Source organism: Eschrichtius robustus, chromosome 1, assembly GCF_028021215.1.
Source record: "Eschrichtius robustus isolate mEscRob2 chromosome 1, mEscRob2.pri, whole genome shotgun sequence".
Classification (NCBI taxonomy): Eukaryota; Metazoa; Chordata; class Mammalia; order Artiodactyla; family Eschrichtiidae; genus Eschrichtius; species Eschrichtius robustus.
The window spans coordinates 184,373,871-184,395,834 of NC_090824.1; the positions used below are offsets into that span (position 1 = coordinate 184,373,871).

The 21,964-nt window shown below is 36.0% G+C and overlaps 1 protein-coding gene across 21 annotated transcripts in view; it reads right to left on the reverse strand.

Annotated features, from left to right (window-relative positions):
* CCDC7 (coiled-coil domain containing 7) overlaps positions 1–21,964 on the reverse strand; it is a 319,203-nt gene that overhangs the window by 185,987 nt on the left and 111,252 nt on the right. For 16 of the 21 annotated variants that reach the window (XM_068560909.1, XM_068560921.1, XM_068561014.1 and 13 more), the window contains 5 exons: positions 13,090–13,335; positions 12,133–12,205; positions 4,043–4,132; positions 3,578–3,685; positions 2,982–3,107 (listed from right to left, as the gene is read on the reverse strand). In XM_068560909.1, the coding sequence (XP_068417010.1) occupies positions 2,982–3,107; positions 3,578–3,685; positions 4,043–4,132; positions 12,133–12,205; positions 13,090–13,335 (643 nt within the window). Of the gene's footprint in view, positions 1–2,981; positions 3,108–3,577; positions 3,686–4,042; positions 4,133–12,132; positions 12,206–13,089; positions 13,347–21,964 lie in introns of those variants that run through there. The other 5 variants (XM_068561029.1, XM_068560928.1, XM_068560987.1 and 2 more) reach the window with 4 other exon arrangements.

The window sequence follows — 21,964 nt, forward strand, 5'->3', positions numbered from 1 at the left end:
AATGAAGAATACAGCCTTTACAGTCTAGTCCAATAAACTTACTAAACAATCAAATAAATAAAAAAAACAAACTCCGGGGAAGAGGAGTAATCTGATTTCCATAGTTGCATGTTATATTTAAAGTGGCTAGTCTTCAATCAAAAAAATATATGAGACATGCAAAGAAACAAGAGAGTGGCCAGTACACAGAACAGAATAAAAGCAGTCAACAGAAACTCTCAATGAGGAAGCCCAGACACTAAACTTACTAGACAAAGATTTTAAACGAGCTTTTAAAAATATGTTCCAATAACTAAAGGAAACTATGTCTAAAGAATTAAAGGAAAGTACAGAAATTATATCTCACCATCAGCTAATATCAATAACATGATAGAAAGAATTCTTTTAAAAGAATTTTAAAAATTCTGGAATTTAAAGAACAATAACTGAAATGGAAAGAGAGAATCAAAAGGGTTAAAAAGGCAGAGAATCAGTGAAACTGAGCAGAGGTAAATTGAGATTATACAGTCTGAGGATTAGAAAGAAAAAAGAATAAAAAATGAACAGAGCCTCAGAGATTAGTGGAAACAAGAGTATCAATATATGTATAATGGGAAAAGGAGAGAAAAGGAGAGAAAGAATTTGTGAAGAAATAATGATCATTAACTTCCCCAATATTATGAAAAACATTAATCCTCACATAAAGAAGCTCAACAAAACGAAAGTAAAGCACACTCAATGAGATCCACACATACACATATAGTCAAACTGTCAAAAACAGTTTTCTAGAACTTGCAAGATTCTTAATTTCAGATGGAATTTTTGAGGTTAAAACTTTATATTCAGGTGAAATATTTTCAGCTGATATCCATTTTCTCAGCTATAAGAAAAGAAGCTTTTAATCCACTAAAACATGAAACTTTCATTGTAAAGCCTCTGAACTATTAAGATATACTAAGTACCACCTAAAGTTTCCATTCATTTTTATAACAACTTAAGCAAATGACTACAATTTTTTAAATGATCAAAAAATAAGACTGGACTATGAGGTTAAATGTAACCATGAGAGTGTTTTTACTGAAAGCATGTATAGCCTCTCTGTTATTTCATATACATGCTTCGAAAGTTTAAGGTACACTTCATTTTTCTAAGCATATTCACATTTTTTAAGTTCTCACATTTCAAAACATAAGATTGATTTAAAAAATGGAATAAACAAAAATAATGATTCAACATAATTGAAAAATGAAAAATGGATTAGGCAGGAAAAAACAGAAAGTACCCCAGAATATTTAAATCCAATATATCAATAGTTTTAATAATTATAGACAGATTCCGTGTTCTAGGAACAGACAAGAAAGTCACACTGGATTTATAAACAATCTAACTATAAACTATTTATAAGATACACCACACCAAAGCTCAATGATACCGAAAGGTGGAAAGTAAATAGATGAAAAAAGATATGTATGCATATATTAATCAAAATAAATCTGCTATAGTTATGTCAATGTCAGACAAAACAGGATTTAAGTCAAAGAACCTTACCAAAGATTAAGATGGTCTCTTTAATAAAAATAAAAAGTTGAGTTCCCCAGAAATATGTACTTTTAAAAAATTGTATACACCTGATAACAGAGACAGTATAAAGAGGCCAGTAATACAAGAAGAAATAGAAAAATCCAAAATCATAGTAAAAGAATTCAACATGCATGTTTCAGTAAATGGTAGAATCAACAAAAAATTCAAGGAAACTGAGAAATAAAAAATACAAATAATATAATTTTTAAAAACTTGACAGTGATATTTGTAAGGTGTATCAGGCTACATATTCATGAACCACTTAATTCAATTAAAATCAATTAATTCAATTAAAATAATTTAATACTTTTTATAATGATATTTACTACTGAATTTTTTCTTTCTAGCAGCTCCAAGTATTAGGCAAAATATTTTCATCTGATACTTCATCCATACTCTGAGCTATAAGACTTTTAAATGCACTAGAGAACCAGATCAGTTGTGTAAGGACTGTATACAATATGTTAATTGCCCAACAATATTTTGTCTCTTTCTTAATATAAGCAGATCATACTTTGTGGTAATAACTATTAGAAGAGACTATCTATTGAAAAATAAACACATGTGACTACATTTTTCACTTCTGCAAATAGAATCAGTCTTGTTACTGCTTAGATACTCAGAGATATCAATAATGTAAAATTAATAATAATTTAATATTGGTTAATATTAATATTAATTATTTAAAATATTATTTAGTTTTATTGGTATAGTCACACTTTAGAATAAAGTTAAAATTTGAGGTATCAGATATGTCTAAGAAAAAAAATGTAATAATATAAAAATATACAGCAGAAGAGAGAGTAAAAGATACTTATCAGACAGTAAGAACAGGAAGCACAAAGAAAATGTAACTTAAATCTCAAAATACCAAAATTTGATGAAGTGTGATTATGAGTGCTAATTAAAAGACAAAGATACCAGACTGAATTTGAAAAATACACAGCTATAAGCTTCATACTAGAGATACAGAAAAATCATAATGATACAAAAAGGTTAAAGCAACAGGACAGAAAAAAATGTGTCATGCAAATTCCAGCCAGAAGTTGGAGCCACCTTAATAGCAGGCATGGTAGTTTTTCAAGGCGAAAAAAAACCAAACAAAAACTATAAAAATGATAAAGTGGGTCCCTTTATTAGGCCAAAAGGGTCTGTCCTCTAGGAAAATTATTAATTTTAAATTTATATGAATGTTAATGATAAAGTATCATAAGATATAAGACAAAACTTGACACAACATAAGAAGAAACAGAAATCCATAATCATAGTAGGAAATTTAACCCATCCAACTCAGGAATTATAGAACACACAGATAAATCACCAATGAACAAAATGGTTGTAGATATATTCATGAACTATGGAGCAAAGATCTCCTGAATTTAATTGAAAATAATTTTCAAGATTTTAAATTAATTACTTACTATCAAAACCGTCACTTCCTGTAGCTCCATCATTAATTTGAGACTGGCCTTTTAAAATTAAAGCTATGTCCTCAGGCAATTGATCTTGAATAGACAGCATATCCTTTGGCTGAGTTATAAGAAATGCTAAGTAGAAAAATGGATCTATTATAAAACTTCTGGATATACCAAGTAATCAGCAAACTTTCTTCTAATGTGTGCAACATTAAAGGAAGAGGACTGCAAAGCTACAGCAGTGAACTATATATTTAAACAGACCCTGGAAGTGAAGTGAGAAATTTGTGTGGGTAGTTTTCATGAGTGTTGTGTGGAGGCACTCTTGTTACAGAGTAGTCACTGACCATGCAAATAGCAAACAAAAGGTATCAAAGGTTTCATTTTAGTTTTCTAGTTATCTTAGGGTATTCACACTTACATCAAGGTGTAAAATTTCTGAAAAATATATGTACAAACATCTATATAGTGTTGTTCAATTATTCTGTTTCCACCTTGATCTTAGTTGCTTTATCCATTATTTAAAGAAAACCAAAGAAAAAAGATCTTTTGATGAGCTTAACTTCAAATAATTTAAAGATCTATAAAATTATCATTCTTACCATTGCGTCTATTTGTTCTAGAAGTTCTTAGTTTCAACATTTGTGTGTTAGTTTTTGGCACTGCTTCATTCTCAAGCAGAAGATTTTCATCTGATTCTTTATCAGGAGCTACATAAAGAGATACATTTTAGTCTATTAAATAAAAAAAACAGATCTATTGTGAAATCTCTAGATTTAAAACATATATACAGCAGCATTTTCTCTCATTTTTATAAAATTATAATTAAATTACCATGATGCTAGATCTGACATGAAAATTGTGAGAACAGTTTTAATGGGGTTGTGTTTTAAACTGTTTTATCATTTCCAGGACATAATGTTAAATTAAAAAAAGGATATCTAGTATGTTACCTTTTGAGTAAGAACAAATGGGAAATAAGGGGGAAAAAGTGGACAAAAATAGACACTTATCTTTACAAAATGAAACACAAGGAAGATAAATCAGAAAACAATATACTTAGTTACCTTCAAGGGGGTGACAGGAGGACTGGGGAGTACAGGAGGAATGATATTTCTCTAAGTACAGCTGGCCCTCTGTATCTGTGGGTTCCACATCTGCAGATTCAATCAAATGCAGATTGCAAATATTCAGAAAAAAATTCCAGAAAGTTCCAAAAAGGAAAACTTTAATTTGCCATGTGCCAGCAACTACTTACATAATATTTCCATTGTATTTACAACTATTTATATAGCATTCACATTGTAGTAGTTACTATAAGTAATCTAGAGATGATTTAAAGTATTCGGGAGGATGTGCATATGTTATACGCAAATAGAACACCATTTTATATTAGGGACTTGAGCATCTCTGGATTTTGGTATCTAGGAGGGTCCTGGAACCAATCCCTTGTGGATACCAAGGGACAACTGTATACCTTTTGCACACTTAGACTTTGGGAAGTACATTACTGTTGTACATATTGCCCCCCAAATAAACTTAAATCAACAAAATAATAAAAGGAAAGTAAGACTGCAAATAATTCTGAAACAAATTTAGCAGCATTATAGGATATATCAAATGAGTAAATGTGTTGATGTTGTTCAGTCAAGTACACACGGTAGAAGAAATGACATACACATACAAAACAAAGGAAGGAAAAAAGACCTGAGGAGATGGACTGGAACTGAAGACATTCATGAGGACCCATGATTTCTAAATATATCTATGTGTATATGCATGTATGTTTATGTAGGTATATACGTGTATGAATATGTGTATATCTATATTTGTGTATGTACATTGAGGAGTCCAGCTCCAGGCCAAAATCTTGTTGTGGTATTTCATGACCCACCATACGCAATTACAGACAGACATTTCAACAATAATATTTGGAGGCTTCAATACCCCCAATTTAAATAATGGATAAAGCAACTAAGATCAAGAAGGAAACAGAATAATTGAACAACACTGTAAATTAACTAGAGCTCTGCAGAGGTCTATAGATTTCTAGAGAACATTCCATCCAACAAAAACTGAACACGTGTTCTTCTCACACGCATATGGAACATTCTCCAAGATATACAATATGCTAGGCCATAAATCAAGCCTCAATAAATTTAATAGGTTTGACATCATATAAAGTATGTTCTTTAACCCCTGTGGAATGACATTAGAAATCAATAATAGAAGGAGATTAAGGAAATTCACAAATCAGTGAAAATTAAACACACTCCTAAATGACCAATCAAAAAGAAATCACAAGGGAACTAGAAAATACTTCGAGATGAAAGAAAACAAAAACATGTCATACCAAAATTTATGGGATGCAGATAAAGTGATGCTTACAAAAAAATGTACAGCTTCAGATACCTCTTATTTTGAAAAGAAAAGAGACCACCATCAGCAAACAAAGTAAACCCAAAGCAAGCATAAGGAAGCAAATAATAAAGACTAGAGCAAAAATAAATAAAATAGAGAAGAGAATAACAATAAAAAAATCACATAGAGAATATCTAAGGAATATACACATACACACACACACTCAAAAAAACCAAAACCTATTTGAATAAATAAATTCAGCAAAGGTTAGAGATAAGATCAATATACAAATTCAGTTGTACTTCAACACACTAGCAAGAAATAGTCAGAAATAAAATTAAGAAAAACGATTAAATTTACAATAGTATCAGGCTTCCCTGGTGGTGCAGTGGTTGAGAATCCGCCTGCCAATGCAGGGGACACGGGTTCGAGCCCTGGTCTGGGAAGATCCCACATGCCGCGGAGCGACTAGGCCCGTGAGCCACAACTACTGAGCCTGCGCGTCTGGAGCCTGTGCTCCGCAACAAGAGAGGCAGCAACAGTGAGAGGCCCGCGCACCACGATGAAGAGTGGCCCCCGCTTGCCGCAACTAGAGAAAGCCCACGCACAGAAACGAAGACCCAACACAGCCAAAAAAAAATAATAATAAATAAAAAAATAAATTAATTAATTTAAAAAAAATTTACAATAGTATCAAAATCAATAAAACACTTAAGAATACATTTAACAATAAGTGTAAGACTTCTACACTGAAAACGACAACATTGAAAGTAATTAAATAAGATATAATAAATGGAAAGACAACCCCTGGTTATGGATTATTAGACTTAATATTGTTAAGATCACAATACACTCCAAATAATCTACAGACTCAATTTAATCCCTATCAAAATCCCAGATGGCTATTTTGCAGAAATTGATAAGGTGATACTAAAACTCAAATGGAAACTTAAGGGACCTAGAGTACCCCAAACAATCTTGAATAAGAATAAAAAAGTTGGAAAACTCCCACTTTCCAATTTAAAAACTTACTATTGCATATATATTGATAGAATAGAACTGAGTTCAGAAGTAAACTCTCACATTTATGATCAACTGATTTTCCAAAAGAAAAATCAGTGGGGAGAGAACAGTCTTCTCAGCGAATGGTGATGGGAACAAGTGAATATCCACATGTAAAAGAATGACGTTGGACTCCAGTGTCACATTATATACAACTCAAAGTGTATTATAGACATAAATGTGAGTTAAAATTATACTACTCCTAGAAGAAAATATGAGTAAATTTTTATGACCTTAGGTTAGGCAATAGTTTCTTGCATGTGGCACCAAAATTCTATGTGACTAATAAAAACACAGACAAATTGGACTTCATCAAAATAAAACTTTTGTGACTGAAAGGACGATGTGAGCTAGAGACTTCATCACTCACATGTCTGCCTCAGCTGGGACTGTTGATAAGAGGACCTATATGTGGCCTTCTTGTGACTTTAGCTTCTCAAGACTGAGCAAGCTCCAACAGAGCCATGAAGAAGACATACAGCGTCACTTAAACTTTATTCTATTCATGCAAAGGGATTTATCATACTAATACTAACTAAAACAAAGTTGGTGTGGTTCTACTAATACCAGATAAAGTGGACATAGTTAAATTTGTGTTATTAGTTTCTAGATTTATTGTACTCTGGTCATAAGACAGTGTACATGACTTTAATCCTTTGACATTTCTTGATCCTTGCTTTATGATCCAGTATATGTTTAATATGTGTATATGTATGTTTGATAATCTTGTTGTTCAATTCTTCTTTTTCTTTACAGAGAAATCTGTTAAAATCTCCAGCTGTAAATTATGGATCTTCTATTTCTCCTTTTGGTTCTATTACACTTTGCTTTATATATTTTGAAGCTGTATTCTTGGTTGCATATAAATTTAGGGGTACTCCAGTTGAATTTACCATTTTACAGTTAGAAAATGTTCCTCTTTTCTAGTAAATATGCATGTCTTCCACAGGGAAAAGTATAAATTATTACTGAAAGAAGTTTTAAAAAAAGTATAGAAATAGAGCTATGTACCATGTTTATGGGTTGGAATAATTAGTACTGAAAAGGTATCAATCCTCTCCAATGTGTGTGTGTGTGTTTGTGTGTATTTTAAAAATGCAATCTCGGACTTCCCTGGTGGCACAGTGGTTAAGAAGCCACCTGCCAATGCAGGGGACACAAGTTCGAGCCCTGGTCCGGGAAGGTCCCACACGCCCTGGAGCAACTAAGCCTGTGCACCACAACTACTGAGCTTGCGCTCTAGAGCCCGCAAGCCACAACTGCTGAGCCCATGTGCCACAACTACTGAAGCCCACACGCCTACAGCTCGTGCTCCACAACAAGAGAGCCACTGCAATGAGAAGCCCACACCCCGCAACAAAGAGTAGCCCCCACTCGCCACAACTAGAGAAAGCCCGCACACGGCAACGAAGACCCAATGCAGCCAAAAATAAATAACTAAACAAATTTATTTTTTAAAAATGCAATCTCAATAAAAATTCTAGCAGGTGTGTGTATGTGTGTGCATGAATGTACATTTTCTTGTACATTTCCAAACTTATTTTATGAGGCTAGTATCGCCCTGATAACAAAACTAGACAAAGACAACATAAGAAAAGAACACTACAGACCAATATCCCTGATGAACATAGATGCAAAATTCTCAATAAAATACTAGCAAACTGAATTCAACAGGATATTCAAAGGATCATACACCATGACCAACTGGTATTTATCCCTGAGATGCAAGAATGGTCCAACATATGCAAATCAATTAATGTCATATACCACGTTAACAGAATGAAAGATAAAAGTCACATGATCATCTCAAGTGCAGAACAAAACATTTGACAAAATTCAACAATCATTTATGATAAAAAAAAACCTCTCAACAAAGTGGGTATAGAGAGAATGTACCTCAACATATGAGTCTAAATTTTGATCCACAGGCAAATTTTTATCTCCTACATTATCCGTTTTCTGTTCTGCAAAAGTACATGGTTTTTGCCCTCAGATAACCTAGGTACCTGGAAAACTTTGAAAAAGTATGTGACCCTTCCTCATGGAAGAGGAAGAGTTACACATGAAAGAGTTATATTTTCTCATTATAAAAACATATATGAGTTTCCAGTATGCTCCTTTTTAGCATGTGTACAGTGAACTACAAAGGCTAAGTGTACAAACTGTGATAATAAATCAATGGTCTATGAAAATTGAATCTAGATAAAATATAGGAAGCAAATGCTTTTGGGCAGTGGAAACAGAGAGCACAAGACTGTGATCCCTTGGAGCAGAGAAACACATTATTCATCTTGGTGGTCTTCTCAGGGTGCATTCCTAGTAGTACAGATAAGTACAGCTCAAATACAGGAAAAGGATCTCACTGAAAAGAGACAAGAGATCAAGGTTTGGGTCTAATGAGGTAAACAGAATTTGTGGAACAGGGTACCATATAGAAAGGTATAAGCATAGAGCGCTTGAAATTTGCATAAAGTCCTTTGAGTCTTTGGGAAGACACTAAATTGCCCACAAACAATACAAAACACAATAAAGTCTGGAAGAAATAAATTATTTTGGAGCTGTGAGCTGCGTGGAGTTTACAGATATTGCATAGTGATGGGAGACACTGGGGTTCCAATTATTCAGAGTGGAGAAACCTTGTTAATATCCAAAATGCTTAGCTTAGAGCTCAAAAAGGCCACTTTTTAGGAGTAGGGCTACTCTAGCCCTAAAGAAAGGACTAGTCTAGGCATGGACTAACAAAGCCCAAAACCAAGCTTCAACAGGACAAAGCTGAGCCACAAGTAAGTTAAATGCCTTCAAAAACTAAAAACAGTATTCTTCAAAATAAGAAAACATTATTGAGAGTTAAAAAAAGTAGAATCCATAGTAAGCAACATGTAATAATAATTTTAAAAATACTAGACATGCACATAGGAAAATATGACCCCAAACCAGGGGAAAAAATAGTTAATAGAAATAGATCCGGAGATTATGCAAATATTGGAATTAGCCAAAAAAGGACTTTGAAAAAAGCTATTATAAATATGCTCATGGATTTAAAGGAAAAGATGGACATTGTCAGTGAACTGATGGTAATTCTCAACAGAGTAAAAGAAACTATTAAAAAAAAACACTGACTGGGAAGGTGATGTCAGCAAGATGGAGGGCTAAGAGGTCTCAACCCTCATCTCCCCAACAAAAACAACAAAATAAATAAATTATAAACCAACAAAAACAGCTCTGGGAAAGCTCTGGACTCCAACAAAGAAGCAGCAGAAACCCCATGGAGCTCAAAAACCAAGGATGGCTGCACAGAAAAATGTAGGCAGCATTTTACCTGCATCACCACATCCCCCAATCCAGAGCAGCTCAGTGCCTAGAGGAATGCCCTGAGAGGGTTTTCATCCCATAGGGAAAATAAGAGCAGGAGAACCCCAGCAAGTCTCACCACCGTGGATATGAGAGGAACCCCACAGCCTTCACCAACACAGAAGCCAGCTGACAGAGATGACTGGAGTTCATGCCACTGCAACTCCTCCCTGGGGCTGGAGCTGTCACTGCAGTGAGACCTACCCCCAGTGACCCCAGCTGCTGATTTGCCCTGCTCTCTGAAATCAGGAAGCTACAGAACTTTACCATCTATGGGACTGGAGCTGCTGCTGCTGCTCTACATCCCATGTTCAGGTCCCAAGTCACTGCTTTGACCCACCATTAATAGGTATGAGCTGCCATCTGTGGACAAAAACCATATACTTTTGCAGAACATACCATACACAACAAGCAACTCAAACTAAATTCATAAATCTCTTAGAAGAAAACACAGGGATAAATCTCTATTACCTCGGATTTTGCAATGGATTCTCATATATGACACCAAAAGCACAAGGAACAAAAAAAGATAAATTGGGCTTCATGAAGTTACAAATTCTTATCCAGCAAAGGATATTATCAAGAAAGTGAAAAGACAACCTACAGAATGAGAGAAGATATTTGCAAACCATGTATCTGATAAAGGTTTACTACCCAGAATATATAAAGAACCTCTACAATTCAGCAACAAAAGACAAACAACCCACTTAAAAAAAATGGGTGAAGGAGTTGTATAGACATTTTTTCCAAAGAAGATATACAGATTCCCAATAAGCACAAAAAAAGATGCTTAACATCTTCAGTAATTAAATAAATGTGAATCAAAATTACAAAGAGATACATTTCATACCTACTAGAATAACCATAATTTAAACAAAAAGGAAAACAAGTGTTGGCAAGGATGTGTACCATTGTACATTGCTACTGGGAACATAAAATGGGTCAGCCACTGTGGAAAACAGTTGTGCAGTTGCTCAAAAAGCTGACCACCTAGAGGGGTGGGATAGGGAGGGTGGGAGGGAGGGAGACGCAAGAGGGAAGAGATATGGGAACATATGTATATGTATAACTGATTCACTTTGTTATAAAGCAGAAACTAACACACCATTGTAAAGCAATTATACTCCAATAAAGATGTTAAAAAAAAAAAAAAGCTAAACCTAGAATTATCTTATGATCCAGCAAATACACTCCTACCCAAACAATTGAAAACAGAGATTTAAACAGATACCATACACCATGTTCATTGTAGCATTATTCACAATAGCCAAAAGTGGAAACAACCTAAATGTCCATCAGCAGATGAATGGATAAACAAAATGTGGTATGTACATACAACGAAATATTATTCAGCCATATAAAGAAATGAAATTCTGACACATGCTACAATGTGGGTGAACCTTGAAAATATTATGCTAAGTGATACAGGCCAGGCACAAAAGGACAAATATTATATGATTCCACTTATATGAAACATAATAGGCAAGTCCATAGAGACAGAAAGTAAGTTAGAGGTTACCAGGGGCTGGAAGGAGGCAGGAATGGGAGTTGTCGTTTAACAAGTTTTTTGGAGGGGGTGATGAAAAGTTGTGGAAATAGACGTAGTGATGGTTGCACAACACTGTGAATGCAATTAATGCCATTGAATTGTATACTTTATTTAAAGATGATTAAAATGTCAAATGTTATGTATACTTTACCGCAATGAAAAAAATTTTTGTCAACTGATTAAAATGAGTTCAACTGCTGGTTAAAAATTCATAATAAACTTTGAACAAAAGAAAACATCCTGACCATAATAAAAAATATTTATCTCAGATAACCAATCATCACAGGTGAAAGTGTAGAGGCACTCTCTGTTCAAAGCACAAAAGAAGAGTGATACTCCTGCACTCTACATCACAACCATTTAATTTGATTTTGGAAGTTCCGGCCAATGCAATAAGACATGGGTTGGTTATAAAAGCTATACATGTTGGAAACGAAGAATAAACTTACATTTAAAAAAATATATTATACATCAAACACCCAAAAACCTTAGCTAAAATATTACTTATTTATAACACAAATCATCTTTTTTCCTGCTTACCCCCTGATGAATTTTTGGTATAATATTACGTTAAGAATTCATAATGCCATATACTGTTATTTGGTTGAGACAAAGCTATCACTTCCCTTTACACAAATTTTAGTTAAGATAGACTGAGCAATATGTTAACTCACCAAATTAATTTTTATGTATTGGTCAATATATTTGTATATTATCTCATGACTGTCTAAGAAGTTATTTCTACATTTAGTAATGTTCTCACTTCATTTACTTATAATACGGGAACACACAATCATTAACATTTTTATCTTACAAAACAGAAAATCTTTTTACCTTGAAATTCTCTTGCTTCTTCGTAAGTTTGTTTTTTAATCTTACTTCGTAAATTCTCTTCTAAAATATCAGCCTTAATTACAAAAGTTAAAATAAGTAATTAAAAATTATACATCTTAGAACTCTAATTACCTTCTTTTATATCTACAATGTCATTACAGTAACATTTTACTTTTCATTATTTCCTGAATGTATCAAATTTAAAAATGAGAACAATTAATGGATCTGAGAGACATTTGGGAACACTTAATGGTGTGGAGGGACCCACCAAGCAATATTGTGATTCTTCCTCATAAATAATTCCAAATACATCATGTTAATAATTTTTTATTATGATTCTAGTTTAGATTTATATTTTCACCTGATTCAATCTCTAGAGAAACTCAAATGGCTTAAAAAAATTATTTTTATAAGGCTACTTTAATAACTTATATGATAAAAAATATTATGAATATATGTTAAATATGTACAGCCATTTTATCATTTCCCTTTTTCCCCAAATTTTAAAATAAGAATTTTCTAATTAAATAGTATTTTAACAAAGGCAATTCTAATAATTTTCTAGGGCTTGTTTAAGGCATATAAAATTATTTCAAAACGACTATGCTTTCACAAATACCTTAATGTATAAATAATGTACATTTTTGTAGATGAACCTGAAATAAAAATTTCCCTGTCTCAGTTAGAAATTGAGTATCTTTTAATTTATCATTAAAACTATAATCTAAGCCACAAATTCTTTGTTGGTATAGATTAGAACTTTTACATTAAAATATTACTTTGATTCCCAAATATCACTTTAAAATTCTAAATATAAAACAGGTTGTATCAAAAGGCAAACTTTTTATTCCACTTAAATAAGAAAATATTGATGTTTTTAATTAACATTTATTCAAAATATTGAAGGAGTATAGCAATTAAAATAAATAGCTTTCAAGTTATTGTACTGTATCTTACCTTTGAGATGTCAGTACCCAGAGTCTTTATTTTAACAACAGGGGGTGAAATGAATGATGCTGTCACTGTTTCATTCCCTTGAAGCAATGTTCCAACAGACTGTGAATCTTGAATTTCTTTGCTCAATAATATTCTTGTAAGTGATTTATCATGGGTCTTTGACGAAAGTAGATAGGACAGATCTTCATCAGTTAAAACTTCATTTGAAGTGTTTAAAAAAGGTGATCCATCTTGAGACTTGAGGATCTGTGAAAGATCTGAAATAGCAGGGCTAGCTCTTTCCTTCTCTGAGCTTTAGAATTACGAAACATCTGCTATTAGATTATATGAACAACATTTATTTGTAACTAAAGAATCATTTTCATAATCCATAAGAATATTAAATAAGCAATTATAATTATTCACTAATAGTAATACAAATGTGAAATTGATGCTAGATAACAGGCTAAGGATAATATATCTCCTGGGTTTTAAAAGGCACACAGAGGCTCAGCTTGGCCAAGATGGCAGAGTAGGAACACCCTGAGCTCACCTCCTCTAATGGGCACACTAAAATGACAACTATTTACAGAGCAACCATTGACGAGAAAAACTGGATGATTAGCAGGAAAGATCTTCTACTAAAGATATAAAGAAGGAACCACAACAAGACAGGTCAGAGGGGTGGAGTCACAGTACAGTCAAGATCCATAGCCCCAAGTGAGTAACCCACAATGGGAGGATAATTACAATGGCAGAGGTTATCCCTAAGAAACGGGAGGTCCAAGCCCCACACTGGGCTTCCCAGCCCAGTAGTCCTACACCAAGAAGACAAGCCCCCAGAATATTTGGCTTTGATGGTCAATGGGGCTTACTTTCGGTAAAGTCACAAGGCTATGGGAAATAGAGATTCTCCTCTTAAAGGGCACAAACACCATCTCACGTGGCCCAGGAGTCATGATAGAAGCAATAATTTGAAAGGAGTCTGGGTCAGACCCACCTGCTGATCTTGGAGAGCCTACCAGAAAGTCAGGAGGCAACTGGAGCTCACCATAGGGACACATCAACTGGTGTCAGCCATTTTGGGGAGCTCTTTCTACCACATGGACACTGGAAGAACAAATGTCACTTTGGAATACTCCCTCTAGCTTATTAGCACTGGGACCCAGCCTCAGCCACCAGTCTGTCAGAACCAGAACCAAGGTTCTCAGGCCAAGCAACGAGCCAGGCAGGGACATACCCACTAGCTACCTTAAGATCCCCTGAGCCCACAGCCACCCTGGGACATAGCTCTATCCACCAGCAGGCAGACACCAGCCCCAGGACCACTGCAGCCTGCAGCCTGCCATGGTAGGACCCAGCCCACCCACCAACAGGCAGGCACCAGCCCTGGGACCCCCTGGGCCCCAGCCCCACCCACTAGCAGACGAACACCAGGTATTAGCCACCTCAGGCCCATCAGACAGGCCCATTAGACACCTGGCCCCACCTACCACCAGACTGAAACAAGCTTCAGGACATCCCAGATCTTACAGCTAGCTATGTCATGAACCAGCCCTGCCCATCAGCAGTCTGACACCACTTCTGGTACCCCTAGGTCCAAAAGCCAGAGACATCAGGACCTACCAGTGGCCTACCAGTGGGTCAGAACTAGGCCCAGGATGTGGATTCACACACTGGTGGGTGGGCACCAGCCCTGGGATCCCTTGAGCCCTGACCCACACCACCAGTGGGCAAATGCCAGCCCAGGATCATCACAACCCTGCAGCCTACCTTATCAGGATTCAGCTGCCCACCAGGAGACCAGCACCTGTGCTGCAACCCCCTGGGCCCTGGACCTACTCACCAGCAGGCCAACACCAGCACTGGGACACCATGGGTTCCATAACCAGTGGCTCTGGGATCTAGCCCAACCTACCAGTGGGTAAACACCAGCTTTGGGACTCGCAGGGACCTACAGCCAGAGACCCAGGACTTACCCAGGATTCAGCTCTGCCCACCAGTGAGCCAGCACTAGCCCTAGGACACCTTGGGCCCCAGCCCTGCCTAACAGCACACTGACACCAGCTCCAAGACCCCAAGACCTGGTGCCATCCACCAACAGGCCAACACCAGTTATGAGATACTTTGGACCCCTCAGCCAGCCCTGTCAGGAACCAGCCCCACATGGCAGCAGGCTGACACTACATCTGGGAATACCAGCCCAGCAAACACCCACCCCAGAACACAGCTCTGCCCACCAGTGGGCCAGGACTAGCCCTAAGAGCCCCCAGGGTTCCACAGCCAGCTACCTCATGACCCAGCCCTGTCAACCAATGGCTGAGAGCCTCCACACATGGCAAGGCCTGGCAACCAACCAGACCACATAGGGGTCACTCCTAGAACAGACAGCTCTGGTGACCAGAGGGGAGTGTGCTGCTGGGACGCATAGGACATCTCCTACAAAAGGCTCCTTCTCCAAGATAAACAGAAAGAAAAACAGAAAATTAGGCAATATGAGGCAACAGAGGAACATGTTCCAAACGAAGGAACAAGATAAAGTCCCAGAAGAAGAACTAAGTTAAATGGAAGTAGGCAATCTACTCAACAAAAAGTTCAAGGTAATAATCATGAAAATAATCAAACAACTTGGGAGAAGAATGAACACAGTGAGAAGTTTAACAAAGTTAGAAGATAAAAAGAAGAACCAAAAAGAGCTGAAAACTACAATACCTAAAATTAAAAATACACTACAAGGGAGGCTTCCCTGGTGGCACAGTGGTTGGGAGTCTGCCTGCTAATGCAGGGGACATGGGTTCGAGCCCTGGTCTGGGAGGATCCCACATGCCGCGGAGCGGCTGAGCCCGTGAGCCACAACTACTGAGCCTGCGCATCTGGAGCCTGTGCTCCGCAACAAGAGAGGCCACGATAGTGAGAGGCCCGCGCACCGCGATGAAGAGTGGCCCCCACTTGCCACAACTGGAGAAAGCCCTCGCACAGAAACTCAGCCATAAATAAATAAATAAACAAATAAAATTTTAAAAAAAATACACTACAAGGAATCAATAGGAGATTAAATGATACAAAGAAATGGAACAGTGAGCTGGAAAAGGAATAATGAAAATCACTGAAGCTGAAAAGAAAAAAGAATAAAAAAGAAATTAAGACAGTTTAAAAGACCTCTGAGACAACATCAAGTCTATTAACATTGGCATTAGAGGCATCCCTGAAGGAGAAGAGAGAAAAAGGGGCAGAGGACATAACTGAAGACATAATAGCTGAAAACTTCCCTAGCCTGGGAAAGGAAATGGACATCAAGGTCCAGGAAGCACAGAGAGTCCCAAACACAATCATCCCAAAGAGGACCACACCAAGACACACTGTAATTAAAATGAGAAAATATAAGATGAAGAGAGAATATTAAAAGCAAGGGGAAAGCAACAAGTCAGGTACAAGGCAGCTCCTATAAGTTTATCAGCTAACTTTTCAGCAGAAACTCTATAGGCCAGATGGGAGTGGCATGGTATATTTTAAATGATGAAAGGGAAAACCTACAACAAGAAATGCTCTACCCCACAAGGCTTTCTTTCAGATTTGATGGAGAGAGCAAAAGTTTTACAACCAGGTAAAAGCAAAGAGTTCAGCATCACCAAACTAGCATTATAAGAAATGTTAAAGGAACTTCTCTATGCGAAAAAGAAAAGGCAACAACTAGAAACATAAAAAGTACAAAAGGAAAAAGCTCATTGATAAAGGCAAATATACAGTAAAGGTAGTAAATCAACCACATACAAAGTTAGTAGGAAGGTTAAAAGACAAAAGTAGTAAAATTATCTATATTCACAATAAGCAGTTAAGGGATACATAAAACAAAAAGATGTAAAAGATGATGTCAAAAACAGTAATCATGGGGGAAAGGAAGTAAAAATACAGGGTTGTTAAAATTCATTTAAAATTAAGAAATCAGAAATTGAAAATAATCATATATATATTGAGAGATTCCTATATATAAATCTCATGGTAACCTCAAACCAAAAACCTATTATAGACACACACACAAAAAGAGAAAAGAATTCAAACATGACACTAAAGATTGTCGTCAAATCACAAAAGAACAAAAGAAGAAAGGGGAAAAAAGACCTACAAAACCAAATCCAAAACAATTAACAAAATGGCAATAAGAACATATTAATCAATAATCGCACTAAATGTAAACAGAATAAATGCCCCAATCAAAAGACACAGAGTGACTGAATGGACACAAAAACTATATATATATATATATATATATATATATATATATATATATATATATATATATATATATACACACACACACACACACACACATATACATATATATATATATATATATATATATATATATGGTGCCTACAAGAGACTCACTTCAGATCTAAGACATACAACAGACTGAAAGTGAGGGGATGTAAAAAGGTATTCCATGTAAAATGGAAAGCAAAAGAAAGCTGGGGTAACAATACTTATATCAAAAATAAATAGACTTAGAGATTATAACAAGAAGCAAAGAAGGGTATTAAATAATGATAAAGGGATCAATCCAAGAAGATAAAACAATTGTAAATATATATGCACCCAACACAGGAGCACCTAAATACATAAAGCAAATATTAATAAACATAAAGAGAGAAATTGGCAGTAACACAATAACAGTAGGAGACTTTAACATCCCCCTCACATCAATGGACAGACGATCCAGACAGAAAATCAATACGGAAACACTGACTTATATTACACATTAGACCACCACTACATTAGACCACATGGACTTGTTTCTACTCCCTCATGCTGCAGCATGAGTCCCAATAAAGCCTTGCCTCAATTTCTTGTCTGACCTCATCAATTTCTATTCATTAAAGAGTCCAAGGACCCTGGTCAGCAACAGTATCTCACAGAAAGGAGCCTGTACACTCGTCTGGAGCCCCAATTTTTTGACTGCTGCCCAGGACACCTCCAGTTTGCCCAGTTCTGGGGGCCAGCAGGGCTTACACTTGCAGTCACATGGGACTGTACATATTTGCATCCTTTAAAAGCTATCAGCGGAGGGTCTCACTTCAAATCAGCCTGAATCTAGGAATGAGATTTCCCCTCTAAGACACTGACTGGTCTAGGAACACCCTCAATGACTGAGAATTATTACAACTAAAATAGGCTGCTTGGACAACAACAAAGGTTTGAGAGACAACCCAGACCTAAGGCAGGGTTGAATGACAAGGTCACCTTACACAAGGCCAACCAAACAAAAATAACATTCAGAGATACAAACCACTACGTATAAAATAGATAAGCAACAAGGATACACTGTATAGTACAGGGAAATATAGCCATTGTTTTGTAATAACTTTAAATGGATTATGATCTATAAAAATATTAAATCACTATGTTGTACATCTGGAACTAATACAATACTGTAAATCAACTATACTTCAATTTTAAATAGACAGAAAAAACATTAATGAAACAGTGATAAGTAATACCTGAGAAAGAGTTCAAAGTAATGGTCATAATAATATGCTCACCAAACTAAGGAGAATGGAACACAGTAAGAACTTGAACAAAGAGAAAGAAAATGTAAGAAAAATCCAAGAAAAATCCAAACAGAAGTCATAGAGCTAACATCTCTAATTATTAGAGAAAGGTAATCAAAACTACAATGAGGTACCACCTCACACTGGTCAGAATGGCCATCATTAAAAATATCTACAAATAACAAATTCTGGAGAGGGTGTGGAGAAAAGGGAACCCTCCTACACTGTTGGTGGGAATGTATACTGGTGCAGCCACTATGGAAAACAGTATGGAGGTTCCTCAAAAAACTAAGAATAGAGTTGCCATGTGATCCAGCAATAACACTCCTGGGTGTATATCTGGACAAAATTATAATTCAAAGAGATACATGCACCCCTATGTTCATAGCAGCACTATTCACAATAGCCAAGACATGGAAACAACCTAAATGTCCATCGACAGCTGAATGGATAGAGAAGATGTGGTACATATATACAATGGAATATTACTCAGCCATAAAAAAGAACGAAATAATGCCATTTGCAACAACATGGATGGACCTAGAGATTATCACACTAAGTGAAGTCAGAAAGAGAAAGACATACCATATGATATCACTTATATGTGGAATCTAAAATGTGACACAAATGAACTTACCTACAAAACAGAAACAGACTCACAGACACAGAAAACAAACTTATGGTTACCAGAGGGGAAAGAGGGTAGAGGAGGGATAAATTATACAGAATGGATAAACCACAAGGTCCTAATTTATAGCCCAGGGAACTATATTCAATATCCTGTGATAAAGTATAATGGAAAAGAATATGAAAAAGAATGTATGTGCGTGTGTGTGCATGTATATATATATATATATACATGCACACACACACACGTATAACTGAATCACTGTGCTGTACAGCAGAAATTAACAAAACATTGTAAATCAACTACAGTAAGTCCCTTACATATGAACCTTCAAATTGCGAACTTTCAAAGATATGAACATGCGTTTGCATGTCCAATCACGTAAGTTAGCTCACATGTCTGGTGTACACTGTCATGTGTGTGCATCCTCTACAAGTGGTTGTGCTTTTGTGTACTTTACTGTACAGTACTATATAGAGTACAGTAGTACAGTATCTTTATTTCAAGCCCAGGATGTCCGGAAGCAAGTGTAAAAGCAGTGGTGATGTAGCTGGTACTGCTAAGAAGCACCAAGCAATAATAATGGAAACAAAAGTGAAAATAATTGAGAGAGTGGAGCGACAAGAAGAAGTAACTGAAGAACTGAAGAGATTCACAATGCAGGAAATGGCAAGGGGATTTTCTTTATTTGAGGAAGCAATGTTAGTTTTTGAGGCACAGGACCTGAATGTAGAACAGTACACACGAAGGTTGCAGCAGCCATTCAGAATGCAATCCAGAGCTACCATGTCATCTATGATGAGAAAAAAAGAGCTACTAACCAGACATCACTGGAACCTTTTTTCAAGAGGGTAGGTAGACTTGAATCCAGCAAGGAATCAGAATCTGTGTCATCAACGTCAGGCGTGAGTGAAATTGCAGCTTGCCCTCCTTCTCCTATTTCTGATGATCCTTCAGCTCTACCATCTCCCACCTCCACTCCCTCCTCCAGTCTATAACTCTTCTTGCCTGTTCGTTTGATGCCAGCTGTTGTACTGTTCTACTGTACTTTTCAAGGCACTGTACTATAAGATTAAAAATGTTTATTTTTTGTGTTTGTTTTTTTATGTATTATCTGTGTGAAAAGTATTATAAACCTATTACAGTACAGTACTATATAGACAATTGTGTTAGTTGGGTACCTAGGCTAACTTTCCTGGACTTATACCAACAAATTGGACTCATGAACATGCTTTTGGAACAGAACTCGTTCGTATGTAAGGGACTTTCTGTATACTTCAATAAAATAAATTTTAAAAAATAAAAATTAAAAAAAAGAAGCCAGAGAGCTAAAGAATACAATAACTTAACTGAAAAATACACTAGGGGGGTTCAAGAGCAGACTAGATGAAGCAGCAGAAAGGATAAGAGAACTCAGACAGGGCACAGGAACCCACCTAATCAGAGCAGCAAAAATTAAAAAAAAATTTTTAAGTGAAGATAGCTTAAGGGACTAACAGGACAACATCAAGTGGACTAACAGTCACATTATAGGATTCCCAGAAGAAGGAGAGAGAAAAAGCAGAAAGCTTTTTTGAGGAAATAATGGGTACAAAACTTCCCTAAGCTGGGGAAAGAAACAGACATCCAGATCCAGGAAGGCCAGAGAATTCAAAATAAACTGGACTCAAAGAGATCCACACCAGGACACGTTATAGTTAAAATGGGAAAAGTTAAGGACAAAGAGATAATTTTAAAAACAGCAAGCAAAAAAAAAAAAAAACAAAAAACAGCAAGCAAGAAAAAAAAAGCAACGGGGCACCTCCATTAAACAGTCAGCATATGGACTTCCCTGGCAGTCCAGTGGTTAAGACTCCACTCCGTGCTTCCACTGCAGGGGGCACGGATTCGATCCCTGGTCAGGGAACTAAGATTCCACATGCTGCATGGTGTGGCCAAAAAATTAAAACAAAAGAAAAAGAAAAAAAAGGAGTCAGCGTATTTTTCAGCAGAAACATCACAGGCCAGAATAGAGTGTTGTGATATACTCCAAGTGCTGAAAGAAAAAGATTCCCATCCAATACTCTACCTGGCAACATCTTTGTTCAGAATTGAAATAGAGATAAAGAGTTTTCCAGACAAGCAAAAGCCAAAGGAGCTCATCACCACTAAACTACACTAACAAGAAACGTTAAGTGATTTCTTTAAGCTAAAGAGAAAGGGTGCTAAATAGTAACAAGAAAACATGTGAAAGTGTAAATCTTACTGGCAAAGGTAAATATATAGTAAACGTAGTGAATGAATCATTTATAAAGTTAGTGTGAAAGTCAGAAGTCAAAAGCAGTAAAAATAACTGCAACCACAATAATTAGCTAAGAAATACACAAGACAAAAAGATGTAAAATGTGACATCCAAAACATGAAACATGGCAAGGGGAGAGTAAAAATGTAGAGCTTTAGAATGTATTTAAACTGAAGTTGTTATCAACTTAAAATAGACTGTTATAAATATAACTTGTTACATGAAAGCCTCAAGGTAACCACCATTCAAGAACTTATAGTAGATACACAAAAGATGATAAGACATGAATCTAAGCATACCACTAAAGAAAGCAAACCACAAAGGAAGAGAGAAAGAGAAATAAGACACAGATGGTGAAGGAATGGGAAAAGGATATTCCATGCAAGTGGAAACCAAAAGAAAGCTAGAGTAGCTATACTTCTATCAGACAAAATTTGAAAC